The sequence below is a fragment of the Macadamia integrifolia genome, chromosome 5, assembly GCF_013358625.1.
Source record: "Macadamia integrifolia cultivar HAES 741 chromosome 5, SCU_Mint_v3, whole genome shotgun sequence".
NCBI classification, from domain to species: domain Eukaryota; kingdom Viridiplantae; phylum Streptophyta; class Magnoliopsida; order Proteales; family Proteaceae; genus Macadamia; species Macadamia integrifolia.
The window spans coordinates 25,868,628-25,882,064 of record NC_056561.1 but is presented as its reverse complement, the minus strand read 5'-3'; the positions used below and the strand labels follow the sequence as shown (position 1 = coordinate 25,882,064).

The 13,437-nt window shown below is 36.2% G+C and overlaps 1 protein-coding gene across 1 annotated transcript; it reads left to right on the top strand.

Moving 5' to 3' along the window:
- The first annotated feature begins 2,386 nt into the window (after nucleotides 1–2,386).
- LOC122078945 (NAC domain-containing protein 1-like) lies at nucleotides 2,387–3,863 on the top strand. The gene is made up of 3 exons (XM_042645152.1): nucleotides 2,387–2,714; nucleotides 2,804–3,084; nucleotides 3,227–3,863. Exons 1-3 carry the CDS (start codon nucleotides 2,549–2,551, stop codon nucleotides 3,689–3,691), a joined length of 912 nt encoding a protein of 303 aa, XP_042501086.1. The 5' UTR covers nucleotides 2,387–2,548; the 3' UTR covers nucleotides 3,692–3,863.
- Nucleotides 3,864–13,437: the final 9,574 nt, after the last annotated feature.

Here is a 13,437-nt window from a genome sequence, read left to right as displayed (position 1 = left end):
AAAAAAAAAAAAAAAAAAAAAAAAAAACCTTAATCGAAATTGTATGGAACTTACAAAACTATTCAACAAATGAATTTGACTAATCCCAAACCATATAGACTTGAATTAATGGTAATCAATTAAATTAAGTTGGTTTGACTTTTGATTGAGGACATTTAATTACGTTTCTGCAACACAAGAGAGCATCACGTGCAAGATTTAATTTAGTTTTAATGGAAGAAATTTAAGTTGATGCATCCACCAATTGTTTTGTTGAAGAATATTTAATGGGCCTATTGTAGATATCATTTATATGACTTGTGGATCTGACTTGTGGTTGGGAACAAGGGATATAACTCAAAAGCATAAATTTACCGAGAAAAAAAAAAAAAAAAAACTCAAAAGGATAATTAGTGGGAGTAAGTGTGAACTGGAAGAAGCCAAGTCAGAGACATATTGTTGCATAGGTTGGCATCGCATTATCTAACGGCTATTGACCCTAAACAGAACCCCGCGTTTGGTGTACGTCTCACTCTGTATTATATCATTCATCCCTAGTAAGCACCATGAACTCAATTAATGAATGACTTAAACTAAATCACATTAGATAAGGATTTAGGAACAGACTTAGGGTTCTCTTAATATATATTCAATTGGTGGATATATTTGTACCCAAAAAAAAATAAAAAAAAATTGGTGGATATTGCATAGGATTAATAGGCCCCACAGAATTGGATCCCACCCACCTGATCATCCATATATTGAGTATCTCAAAAGATTCTAGGTTATCATCATCACCATGCCATCATCTTCAAGCCTATCACATCTCCTCTTAAATTAATATTTTGCTTATGTAAGCTCATCCTTATTCATTCTTATATGGCATTGGCATCCTCATTTCTTAATCTGATTCTATTGTGAGATCATCTTATTCTTGTTTTACAATTCTGAGCAAGTTTAAGTTAGGTATTGTTCGGAATATTCCCAGATCTTCTAACTCTTGGATTCTGAATGACTTCATATACTAGGTAGTTGTCTTTTAATTTTGATCTAATAGCTTAAGCTTTTGTATTGAATATTTCAATAGGTATGTTATATATCGTACTCTATGGTACGCTTGATGTAAAGGAGATGATTCTATATCATTTGGACCGACAAAAAACCATGCAATCTAGTCGAAAATATTGATTTTTCAGTGTCATTATTGGATCCATAACTTTTGACTCTGGTGGAGTAATTAGAACCGTAACCCCAACTCATCAGTTTTAGGGGTTTTTGGGGCTTGCGAAGTTTGGGGTGCTCAATTTAAGGGTTTAGCCGTAACATTTTTACCCTTTTTTATAAGCTGACCGACCTATATAAGGTCAGCTTTGGGATTTTTGTAAGGTTAACTTCCATTTATGGGAACCGTAACCCTAATTCATCTGCTAAAGGGGTTCTTGGGGTTTGTGATGCACAATTTAGGGGTTTCCTTAGTTTCTTTTATTTACGCTTTTGACCTTCCTTGTTAGCTGACCTACTTGTATACATAAGATTTTCCCTTGGGATTTCTGTGAGGCTAACACTTCAATTTTACTACAATAGTTTCTTATCTTTTTCGTCACTGAAACTAAGGTTTCATTTACTTTGTGGATTTGAGAGTTCGTCGGTACTAGAATGACTTATAGCCCACCATACTTCCAACTACGTGATTGCTTCACACTTCAATTTATCCAGTCGAACCAAAAGATATTTATAAGATCTGACCCGGATGATGAAAGATAAGAGACACAGTAATTGGTGTGAATGAAAGACAAAGCTGTAACTAGCAAAGTAAGTTGGATCCATATCCCAATATCCCATGATCCGAATGAAGAAAGACAAGGCAAGACACAATAATTGGTGTGAATGAAAGACTACGCTAACTATCAAAGTTAGCTTAATGGGTTCCAGGACTTGTGGGCCCTCAAGGGGATAGCTTCTTTAAATATTCTCTCTTTAATCGGATATCTCCATATGGTATTTCTTATGGCCTAACCTCATCATAATGTATCATTGGTTTAAGTTCCCTTTCAGCCACGTGTCAACTTAGTAATCCTAATCTAAGCACCCCCACAAGCCCAAACTAAGATAATGTTAAAAAAAGGGTTCAATTCAGAAGGAGCTGATCTGCACCAATAAGGAACCAGGGAAATGAGGTGGCAAGATAAGAACCACATACCCTGCTCCAATTTTCCTCCATAATGCTTATCCTTTCTCACCCTTTTAGGTAGGAACACGTGTCAACTTGTCAGAGTGGGATGACGATAACCTCAGAAGCCCCCACACACACCATGCCAAGCTCTTGATCAACCTTGGACGATTGAACCATTCAAAATCCTCTAAACGACAAAAAAACAGCAAAGATAAAATGGGTTCTCCTCTCCTTTCCAACATTTCAAACACCTCCACTTCCCTCACCCTTAATCCTTTCATCCTTAGCACCTTCCCTTCTTGGCCCTTCTCGTCCTTTCCATCTCTCTTGTTTCATGTCACAGATAGCTAGGCTTCTTTTCTCTGCTTCTTTTGATAACTAACTAAGTAGTCTTCAATGAATAGAGGGAAGAACTCAGATCTTCCTCCTGGGTTTAGGTTTCATCCAACTGATGAGGAACTGATCATGTATTACCTCAAAAATCAAGCCATGTCAAGGCCATGTCCAGTATCGATTATCCCGGAAATCGATATTTATAAATTTGATCCCTGGGAGTTACCTGGTTAGTTTAATTCTGAGTTTAGCAATTAATTAATGATCTCCTGTTTGGGTTTATTGATTAACTATCTAAATTGTTTTTATGGATTGTAGAGAAGGCAGAATTTGGAGAGAAAGAATGGTATTTCTTCAGCCCAAGAGACCGGAAATATCCGAATGGGATACGCCCTAATCGGGCAACTGGTTCTGGTTATTGGAAGGCAACCGGCACCGATAAGGCAATCCATAGTGGTTCTCAGAACGTTGGTGTGAAGAAAGCTCTTGTCTTCTACAAAGGTCGTCCACCCAAAGGTGTCAAAACTGATTGGATCATGCATGAATACCGGTTGGGTGATTCAAGCCGCCGGCCTAACAAGCTGGTTGGGTCCATGAGGGTAAAGCTCCAATCACTCACCAATTATTCTGCTACTCTTTGTTTTATGTTCAAGGGTTGATCCATTAGGTCTAAGACCAAAAGGTTCAACCGGGTTGATTTGGGTTGATGATTTAACTTGAAATCTCTGTTGATGAACCCAGTTGGATGAGTGGGTTCTCTGCAGGATCTATAAGAAGAGGCATTTGGGCAGAGTTGTGGAGGAGAAAGAAGAACAAGATCAGCCAACTGATAACACAACTACACAGAAGAATTCATCATCAGGTGTTAATATTGGAGAAGAAACACCAGTAGTATTCCCAAGGACTTTCTCTCTTGTTCAATTACCTCAATTAATGGATGTGGACTATCTTTCACTGTCTCAGCTATTAAGTGAGAATCATCCATTCGGTTCAACTCCGGAGTTCCAAACCGCCGCCGGAAAAACTCCGGAATTTCAAACCATCACCGGAAATAACAACAATGGCAATGCAGCAGAGAAACTTCTTCATCAGTCTTATGACATGGCATACCATTTTGGAAATTCAACAAGATTAATCCAAGGGAACCAAAATACACTCTTCAACCAGCCTATTCATGTGAACCCAGTTTTTGAATTTCAGTTATAAGACAAACAGTGAAGAGTGGGATTAGAAGAACTTAGTTAGATAGGTGATGGTAATGAGCTTGTTTCCTTGGAAGATTTGTAAAAGAAGTTAGGTTTTCTTTTCGTCACGGTGCTTAGTGAAGTATAACGTTTCATTATTTGCCATATGGCAATACATTGAATACTCCATATGATAGATGACTCGATAAGCAATTCATCGGTCAATGATTTCAGCTTAAAATAAGTAGATGAAGTAGTTAAAACTACAAAAGATGTCATTTTGTATTTAATATTTAATTCCATTTGATGGTATTTTGATAATTTTATTAAAATTTTGAATCAAAGTTTGAGCAATCACTTTTCTTGTTTACTTTGGATTAAAAATTGCTCATTGAAATATCTATGGTTCCTCTATCACATGGGTTCAGTTAAGTATTTTAAGTGATAAATAATAAAGTGTTATATTTCATTAGGCATAGGGACACTTATATTGATCTAAAAAGTTATATATGATTTATATGCAATTGCAAAGTACCAGAAGGAAGAGTTGAATTTAGCATCACAAGTCATAAATATATAGGACATTAAAGAAGTTTGGATATGCCACTAACTTTCAATAACCTAACCACATGCTCCAATCACAGGAGGAAGACAAATGAATCTTTTAGGAAAGGGCAGAAGAGAGGATACACATGAGGGACACCTTGGCTGCATGCCCAACCTTTTTAGTCTTATCCCAATAGTATATTTTGGACAACTCATTGTCTTTACTGATCTACCCTTACCAATCAAGTCCATCACTATAACATCAGCATGAGGTAATGCACCCTCACTATACACAAAACCAGTCAGTAAACCCTGCATCAACTTCCAAAAGAATCAAAATTAACCCATTCATCAAAGCAAACTAAAAAGCTACTTTTATATTATCTGAAACGAACTATTCTTCTAATTAATATGAACTGAAAATAACTATTCTTTAATCTTAAAAAAAATAAAAAAATAAAAAAATAAAAAAAAGGCTTGAAAAGGGCACATGATTTATTAAGTGTATTCAACATAACTGTTGTACTGAACATTGGTAGGTAGGTGTTGACAAAGAGGATGATGACCATTATAATACAGACTTGGAGATGGTGACCAATTCAAGAACCCACGCACTTTGATACTGATAATTATTCCAACAAAAATGAATTACCTAAAGTTGACACACGTGTGTTTATGACATTGACAAAAGAGTGAGGACTTGAGAACTCTTATCACAGCTCTTCAATCATCGAAGGAGAATTTGAAAGAGTGCTTAATTCTATCATGGAGGACCTCCATCATCATTAGAAAAGATTGGAGGAGCTCTTTTTGTGTATTTGAAGAGAAATTGAATTTGTGTTCTTTGTTGGACTTAGTTGAATTAGTGCTGAAATTGGTTCTAGTTGACACGAGAATTTGTGCACTGGCCCTACTCATTTTGTGGGACTTTATTCCATAACTGGAAATAAGGAGACTCTTGATCACTTTTCAAGCCAAGAGAGGGTTGGATAGAACAAAATTGAAGCCAATTTGAATAAGAAAATGTCCATCAGGCTAAGAAAGGTTTCCTTCAATCATGGTTTCCATTCGGAATCTGTGTCCAAGAGCCCAAATTACAGGGCCCATTAATCATGAAATCATCAAATTAAAGCTGAGTATCAGAATGCGTAAGACCTGGCCAGAAGAGTGCTAAGGCCATCTATTCTCAGTAATCCCTATTGGATAGGTAACTTCAAGTCAGCTGCCAAGATAGACTTCAGTGAAGGAGTCTCGCGGCTTCGCTTCCATTATATTTAGTTATTTCATTAAGACTATGTTTGGTTATAAGGAGAATTAAAGGAAAGGGAAGTGAAATTTTCATACTTAAAAAATAAATATATGCAATCATTATCTATGTGCCTTTAACATTAACTTCAAATCATTCCATATTTAGTTATAAAATTTCACTTTACTTTGCATCTAAAACCCTTTGCTATATTATGTAAAATAAAAATTACACGTATAATATATCATTACTAAATATGGTTTAAAAAATTAAGTAGCTCATACAATCACATGGGGTAATGATTATAAACATATATTTTTTTAAATTTCACTTCCCTTCCCTTTAGGCTATGTTTAGTAGCCAAGACAAGAAAAGAAAAGAAAAAACAATCTAGAAAAGCAAGGAAAAGAATAGAGAAGAAAAGAAATGAAATGGCTAGAAAATAAAAAAAGCATGTATATTTGGTTAGAAATGAAAAAACATCTATATTTGGTTACCATCAGAAGAGAAGAAAAGAAACTTTTTTGTATTTTCTCATGTTTTTTGTATTTTTGGCAAGGTATTTTTTTGGGGAGCAAAAGAAAACTTCACAATTCCCAAGAGGAATTTTGAAATTCAAAAACTGAATTTTCTCTTGGATTAGGACATACAAAGCACAAATATAAATTCTAAAACTAAGAAAAAGGTACAATTTTTCTTTTCTTTTCTTTCTTCTCTTGGCTACCAAACATAGCCTTAAATTCCCATTGCAACCAACCGGAGGCTAAGTGGAGGAAAAATTTGAGATCACCAATATATCCTTAGTGGATCATCAGTCATGCAGCTTCACCCTCGCATGGAAATCCCCAGTGATGTGGAGATACAGACTTATTATAGTCATACCGCCCGATGGAACAATCATGTAGCTTCATGATCGCCCTTTCATTCCCAGTTATGTGGTGACTTGACCCATTACAGTAACATTTCTAGTGGAGTAGTCATGCAACTAAACATTCAACAATTTCTTCGGGATTAGATCCTCTCTTGGACCATGACCTCCTACAATAATTTCACACCATCCAATGGGTACGGGTCCCCACACCCCTTGGATGGTGTGAGATTGTTGCAGGAAGTTATGGTCCAGGAGAGAATTTGATGTTTGGCCTCATTTCTTTAGAATGATTGTGCAAAGCAACCTCAATCATTCTCCATGGAGCTAAGGGAGTTCCTCAAGTAAGTATATTCTTTTCAATTTCCCCTCTGGAGTTTCCATTGTTCCAGTTCTCCGATGGGTTCATGTGGATTCCTAGGCTAAACCCCTTTATATTATGTTTTATCCCCAATGGTTCAGGAGTCAAGTTGACTAGCTGGTTAGCCTGAAAAGTCAGTATACTTTCCTCCTGATTTCAATGATTTCAAATATTTAAAAAATCCTGAGTAGTCAAGTGGACTTCCCTGTAGGGCTTTTGGGTCATTATGTGAAAGTTTTGGTAGATAAGTGGTCTTTCTTTCACGAGGAAATTACACTCCCCTCCCCTGTACTTAACCTGAATTCCACTTTCCCCCTCACGTATTTTAACAGATATTTCTCCCCTCCTTTGTACTTTTGAAGATTCTATCAATCGTCTCATTAATCGTTAATGGTGTTAGAAATACAATGTAAAGTAACTTCAACCTAAATCACAAATCAAGCTTCAAATGTAGGATGTAAAATCAGAAAAGATTCATGGGATTCGGTGGCTGTGATGCGGAGAACAAGATGATGGAGAAGGTCTCTTCCTCGGAGTCACGAACGGTTGTAGTGGTGCTTGCTGTGCTTTAGTTGAGAATCTTGAGGAGGAAGAAAAGGGGTTGCCAGAAATCACCCACATTGCTTCATTTGGATTTTTCACCAATAAAATTAGAAAGGAAATGGAAAACAGATTGAGGAAGGAAAAAAAAGAAAAATGAAAAACAGGGGATTGGAAGATCTGTACCTGAAAAATATTTTTCGCCATGGAGTTCTAACTTTACTGAAAGATCTGAATTTATAAAAGATTTGCAGATCCGTAAGGCGATTCAACAAAGGAAGGGAAGCAAGAAAACATAGGAACTCTCAATCTCAGTTTAAAAAATCTCTCAATTCTCAATGGCAGCGAGAAATGCTCTGTTGAAGCACATGAGAGTGAATTTTCAGTCACGAAATGCAACCCCGTTTGCTTTCTCATTGAATAATCTCTTTCTTCGCCACTTCTCCTCCAAGGAGGTCAGAGGCTCTTTCCTCAACAAATTGGAGGTCGTTGACTGTGCCATCAACATTGTAAAGAACTTTCAGATTGTCGATCCTTCCAAGATAAATCTATTCCTATCTTTGCCTTAACAAGACGCAGGCCGACTTCCATAACCAAGCAGACCAAGTTTCTGAGATCCAACTGTTGGATTTATGAGCTAAATTAATTATTCGGGTTGATTAAATGGGTGAGAGTCAAATTGCATGAACCGATTCGGTCCACTCTCAAGTTTAGGGATATGCTGGCTCAACCCATTGTGGTTTAGCATTTTGAGTGCAGGACAGTATTATAAATACTATGTTTTGGGTCCCTATAGCCATTATTCACTCTTCCCTACTTTATCACTAAAGAGAGAGAACCAAGGAGGTTTGAGGGGCTATAGAAGATCCATAGCCAAGCCAAGAGAGCGAAAGTGTGAGTGATCAACATCAATCATCTTCAGCATACTAGGTGAAAGGTACAAATCGATCCTCCGTAATTTTATTAGATTCGTGTTCTTGTTTTTCCTGTGTGGTTTTCTTAATAGGGTTTCAAACTCAAACCCATAGGGAGTTCTAACAAGTGGTATCAGAGTAGACCACATGGGACAAGAATCGATTGAATTTTTCTTGTACATAAGGATTTTGAATATTACTTAAAACCTGATTTGTTTAAAAATCATGAAAATCATAAAAATCGTAATTTTACCATCACTTAAAGATCCTGTATGGGAAAACTTTCTTCACGAAAGTTGTAGATCATGAGAAGACGGTCACGGAGGTATGCCGTAAGTCACCGAAAACCTCTGGATGCCCCAGCACGCGCCACCGGAAATGGGCTGCCGGAGGAGAGAGACAAAAAAAATTTTTCCAAAAAAAAAAAAAAAAAAAAAAAACCTTAAAGGCTTGTTTGGTTTTTGTTCATTTTGGGTTTTTATTTAAACTACTTTAAATTTCATTTAAAGGTTCGTTTCAAGGCCAAATTGAAATCTGTTTTTTGCGTTGGATTCCTTGTTTCGGGCCACATTTAATGATCTAATTTTTAATATGACATGTTTATTTGAAATTTTATGTTGTATTTAGTTTCAATCATTGAAACAAAATGGCATAAATCAATGCTTTGAAAAATATATATGTTATTGGTTACCATGAAATTGAGAAAAGTTTTTAAATTCAGATATGTTAATATGGAAAAGGGTGTAAGCTTCCGCTCATTCTTAGCTGCAAAGTAATTTTTAGGAAACCATGAAAGGATGAGGTGGAATCCACCAAAATGGTACATCTTATTATTTCATGATTTTCCACAGGGTAGCAATGTAAGTGACATTTGCCCAAAGGTGATGTCACCAAAGTTAAGAAAATGACAGTAACCTAGAGGTTCCTAAGCCCAAAGGTGAGGGGATTTCAAAAGTTATTGTTCTTTTCACAGTAAATATGAATTTACAAGAGGACTAGTGCATTCTTAGCCCAAAGGATAGGAATGTAGTTGCGGTTGTGACTTTTGTATGGTTATTGTTGTCCTAGTGACATATTTATATGTATGTTTTGAACATAAAGATATACATCTCCAATGGGAAAGATATGATAGAACTGAGTGAAACCCACCAAAGTGATACATTCAGTTCGATTATATCTTTTCCAACAGTAAAGGTGATACTTTCCCAAAGGTTATGTCATCAAGGTTTGAGGATAATCATCCACATTTCAGAAAAGGAACATTGAATTTGGAGTTCTTTTACCCAAAGGTGATTGAATTCCGAAGTTGGTGTTGTTTTCACAGTTAAAAGAAGAATATAAGAGCATCAACTAATTCCTACCCCAAAGGATAGGGATACATTTTTAGTTGTAACTCTTATTTAAAATATATTGATGGTATTACATGCTTTTATATTATGATTTATATTTTGATATTTGGCATGTATTGTGTTGTTGTTACTGCTGTAGTAAGATGGTCATTCCCTCAAGTTATGTATCTTCCATCCCAATACTCACTGGTAACAACTATCAAAAGTGGGTGGAGGAATTAGAATTGCATTTAGGTCTTCTTGACTTAGACTTGGCACTTAGGGAGCCTAAACCTGAGCCTCTTACAGACTTGAGCAGAAGTGCTAAAAGGACCAAGTTTAAGAAATTGACTAAAACAAACAGAAAGTGTATACTGGTTTTAAAAAAGGCAATTCTTGAAATTATACGTGGGAAGATAGAGATCAAAGATACTGCAAAAGAATTCCTGGATGCTATTAAAGCTAGATTTCAACATAACAAGAAAGCTGAGAAAACCACATTGATGACCAAGCTAATGAATACAAGGTATGATGGATGTGGGAGTGTTAGAGAATACATTTTGGGTGTAGCTACTGATGCTGGTAAACTTAAGGATCTTGGAATACAGATCGATGAAGAATATATTGTACACATTGCATTGAATACCCTCCCTAGTCAGTATAAGGTTATCCAATCTACTTACATTGCACTGAAGGACGATTGGAGCCTAAATGAGCTCATTTCCATTTGCACTCAAGAGGAAGAAAAATTGAAACAAACTAGGTTTGAGAGTGCACATGCAACTTTCCACAAGGGATCTTCTGGTGGACCAAGCAGAAGGAACAAAAATTTTTCCAACAGAGGAAACGTCAAGCCATATGACAGGACTAATAGCTCTCAAGAACTTGACACATCTCAAAAGGCTCAAGATGAAGAGAATACCAACAACGTAGAGTGTTTCTGGTGCCATAAGAAAAGACATGTGAAGAAGAACTGTTTTATTTTCAAGAAATGGTTAGAGAAGAGGAAGAATTCTGGGCCTGATAAGCAAGATGATACCAAGAAAGGGTGAGGTAGAATGATCACCAGCAATTGAGAGCAAGTAAAATTTGGTCCCATCAAGTAGTTAGGATTTCTTTACATACAGTTATTTGAAATGCTTGATTAGTGGGAGCTCTGGTTTTGTTTAGTATTTATTTATGTTTTAAACCTTAGCCCGTATGTTTTGGGGCACAGTTTGATAAATTATGGTTAAGTTTTAACATTTACATTATGCACAATTATTTCTTGAGATATTTGGTTTATGATTTCATTTGAGAATGTTTTTATAGGCAGTAATTGTCTTAGTTATAGGTAATATTTTACCACAGTTCAAAAGGTAATGTTTGCCACATTTTAAGACAGTGTTTGTCACAGTTCATAGGCAATATTTGTCACAGTTTATAGGCGGAAGGCCACAGTTAGATATTAACCACAGATCAAAGGCGATTTACCACAGTGAAGGTTAATATCTCAGTTAATGACCTACATAGAATGACAACAGTGTAATTTGAGGATATGTCAATATTACTATGATGGTATCCCACATAGATTCGTGTTAAGACACTTACTTATGTTTGTAATAACAGAAAGTTGTATGCCGTATATTGAGGTGTATCTTCTGCTGTTATTCGATGTGAGTGGTTTTTCAACTGAATCACAGTAAGAGTGGTTAATGTAATAAGATTCTATGGCCACACCAATTTAAAAGACATCCTTATAATTAATGTAGCCCAAGTGGGAGATTTTTGGATTTATGGGCTAAATTAATTATTCGGGTTGATTAAATGGGTGAGAGTCAAATTGCATGAACCGATTCGGTCCACTCTCAAGCTTAGGGATATGCTGGCTCAACCTATTGTGGTTTAGGGTTTTGAGTGCAGAACAGTATTATAAATACTAGGTTTTGAGTCCCCACAACCATTATTCACTCTTCCCCACTTTACCACTAAAGTGAGAGAACCAAGGAGGTTTAAGGGGCTGTAGAAGATCCATAGCCAAGCCAAGAGAGCTAAAGTGAGAGTGACCAATATCAATCATCTTCAGCATACTAGGTGAAAGGTACAAATTGATCCTCCATAATTTTATTAGATTCGTGTTCTTGTTTTTCCTGTGTGGTTTCCTCAATAGGGTTTCAAACTCAAACCCATAGGGAGTTCTAACACCAACTAGCTACCCAACATGCAATTAGGATGTCCCACTTTCATGTTTGGTTTGCAATACATTTCTATGCATCATCCCACTTAGAAGTTGCTGATTTGGATAATGGAGCAATGGGTACTCTGTGGGAGGCCCTCTCAGCTTTCTCAAACTCAAATGCAGAGGATGACATACTCACACTCTCATACCCACTATCATTGTCTTGAGAACCATCATCTTCAAATCTATTTCTTGAATTTGTTAAATAATGTTCCTTTAAAATACGATCACTAGCCATATCAGAAACTAATGTGGCTTCTATTGTTGTTGAGGTTGTGCATTCAGGAAGAACATCTACATCTTTGCAATTCTCAAAAGTACCAAAAACTAGAGGATTTTTTTTTACCACAAACTCGTGAATCTAAAATACTTAAAGAGACATTGGAGACAATGAAACAAAAAGGCGTAGTGAGTTTGCATCCCGAACGATTTCTCCCTGAAGTTGACAGAATCAAACAAGAAAGAAATTCCAAAATCTAACCTTTGTCATCCATCTCACTAATTGGAGATCCGATGCCAATCTAGATGAAGATGATGAATTCAGGTCTACAACGCAAATTAAGGGTTTCAGAGATATCCGAATAAGAAGATGATGAACTCAAGTCCTGTAGTGCTCTTAAGAGGTTAATCTTGGTATTCCACATTATATAAGGGTTATTTGGGTATTAAAAAGCATAAAGTAAAGATGATATCATCACTTGATGGCTATTTTTAACGGAAGGGGTACAATGATAGAATTTTAAAATACAAGGGAGGGGAGTGGGATTTTTCAAAATACGTGTGAGAAAAGTGGTATTAAGGCAAAACATAGGGGAGGGGAGTGTAACACTAGCATCATGTTCCCTGATTTTTTCAGCATTTAGCCAAGAAATGTATTTTTGTTATCATTTTATCTTAATTTTACATCAATATTTTTTAGCCAGGTGCTGAGGAGTATTACTCACCCCAACTACTAGAAGTATCTGATGATCATTTTCTTCGACTTTCAACTATTCCACAATCTCAGTCAAAGAGGAGCATTTTGTAGACAACTTATTTTGTAACCTTGAAGTAGACCAATCAATGACGAAACCGAAATGTCCCGAAATAGCATGTGTCCCATTATTTATAACATTCCATAGGCCCCCAACAACATTTCAAGTCCTTATGGTTTAGGATTTCTCTTAAAAATGTTCAAGTATATTTTGAAAATTATGGAAATGACTTTGTAGACATCACATTTTGTCACCGTGGAAGGGCTAAGAAATGATGAGTTGGGAACCTGCTAAGATGCAGAGGGATAATGTATTTACGGTCAAGATCTTCTCAAAGACCTAGGAAGTATATTTTTGCTTCCATGGTTAATAAAATAAACAAAAATATTTTCAAAATTGGTTAAAGGCTTTAACATGCTTATAATTGACTAAGACCACCCAATGAATCATAGGCTAGTCCTAAATTGAGTAAGAAACCCAATTGGACCAGACTCCCTGAGTCAACTCGAGCTTGAGTTGTTGTCACACCCCACTTTTAGTAGACCCAACTTACCATTAGGAATATCGGTGTGAGTAAGACACGTACCTATCTTATAAACCTACCAGGATCTCTAATAGCAGTACCTTAACGTTTCACAATCTCACATCACAAACCAACCATAAGTAGCGGAATCAGAGTATAATAGCAGAATCATCAGAAATAAATGGGAAAATTATCTAATGATAAATATAATATCACTAACCAAGTTATTATGTTTACAATCCTTCAAGAC

Excerpts from the sequence above, each read along its gene's own strand:
- LOC122078945 (XM_042645152.1), top strand. The coding sequence starts at position 2,549 with ATGAATAGAGGGAAGAACTCAGATCTTCCTCCTGGGTTTAGGTTTCAT. Across the intron at positions 2,715-2,803 it reads TGATCCCTGGGAGTTACCTG|AGAAGGCAGAATTTGGAGAG; the intron begins GTTAGTTTAATT and ends TATGGATTGTAG. Across the intron at positions 3,085-3,226 it reads AGCTGGTTGGGTCCATGAGG|TTGGATGAGTGGGTTCTCTG; the intron begins GTAAAGCTCCAA and ends TGATGAACCCAG.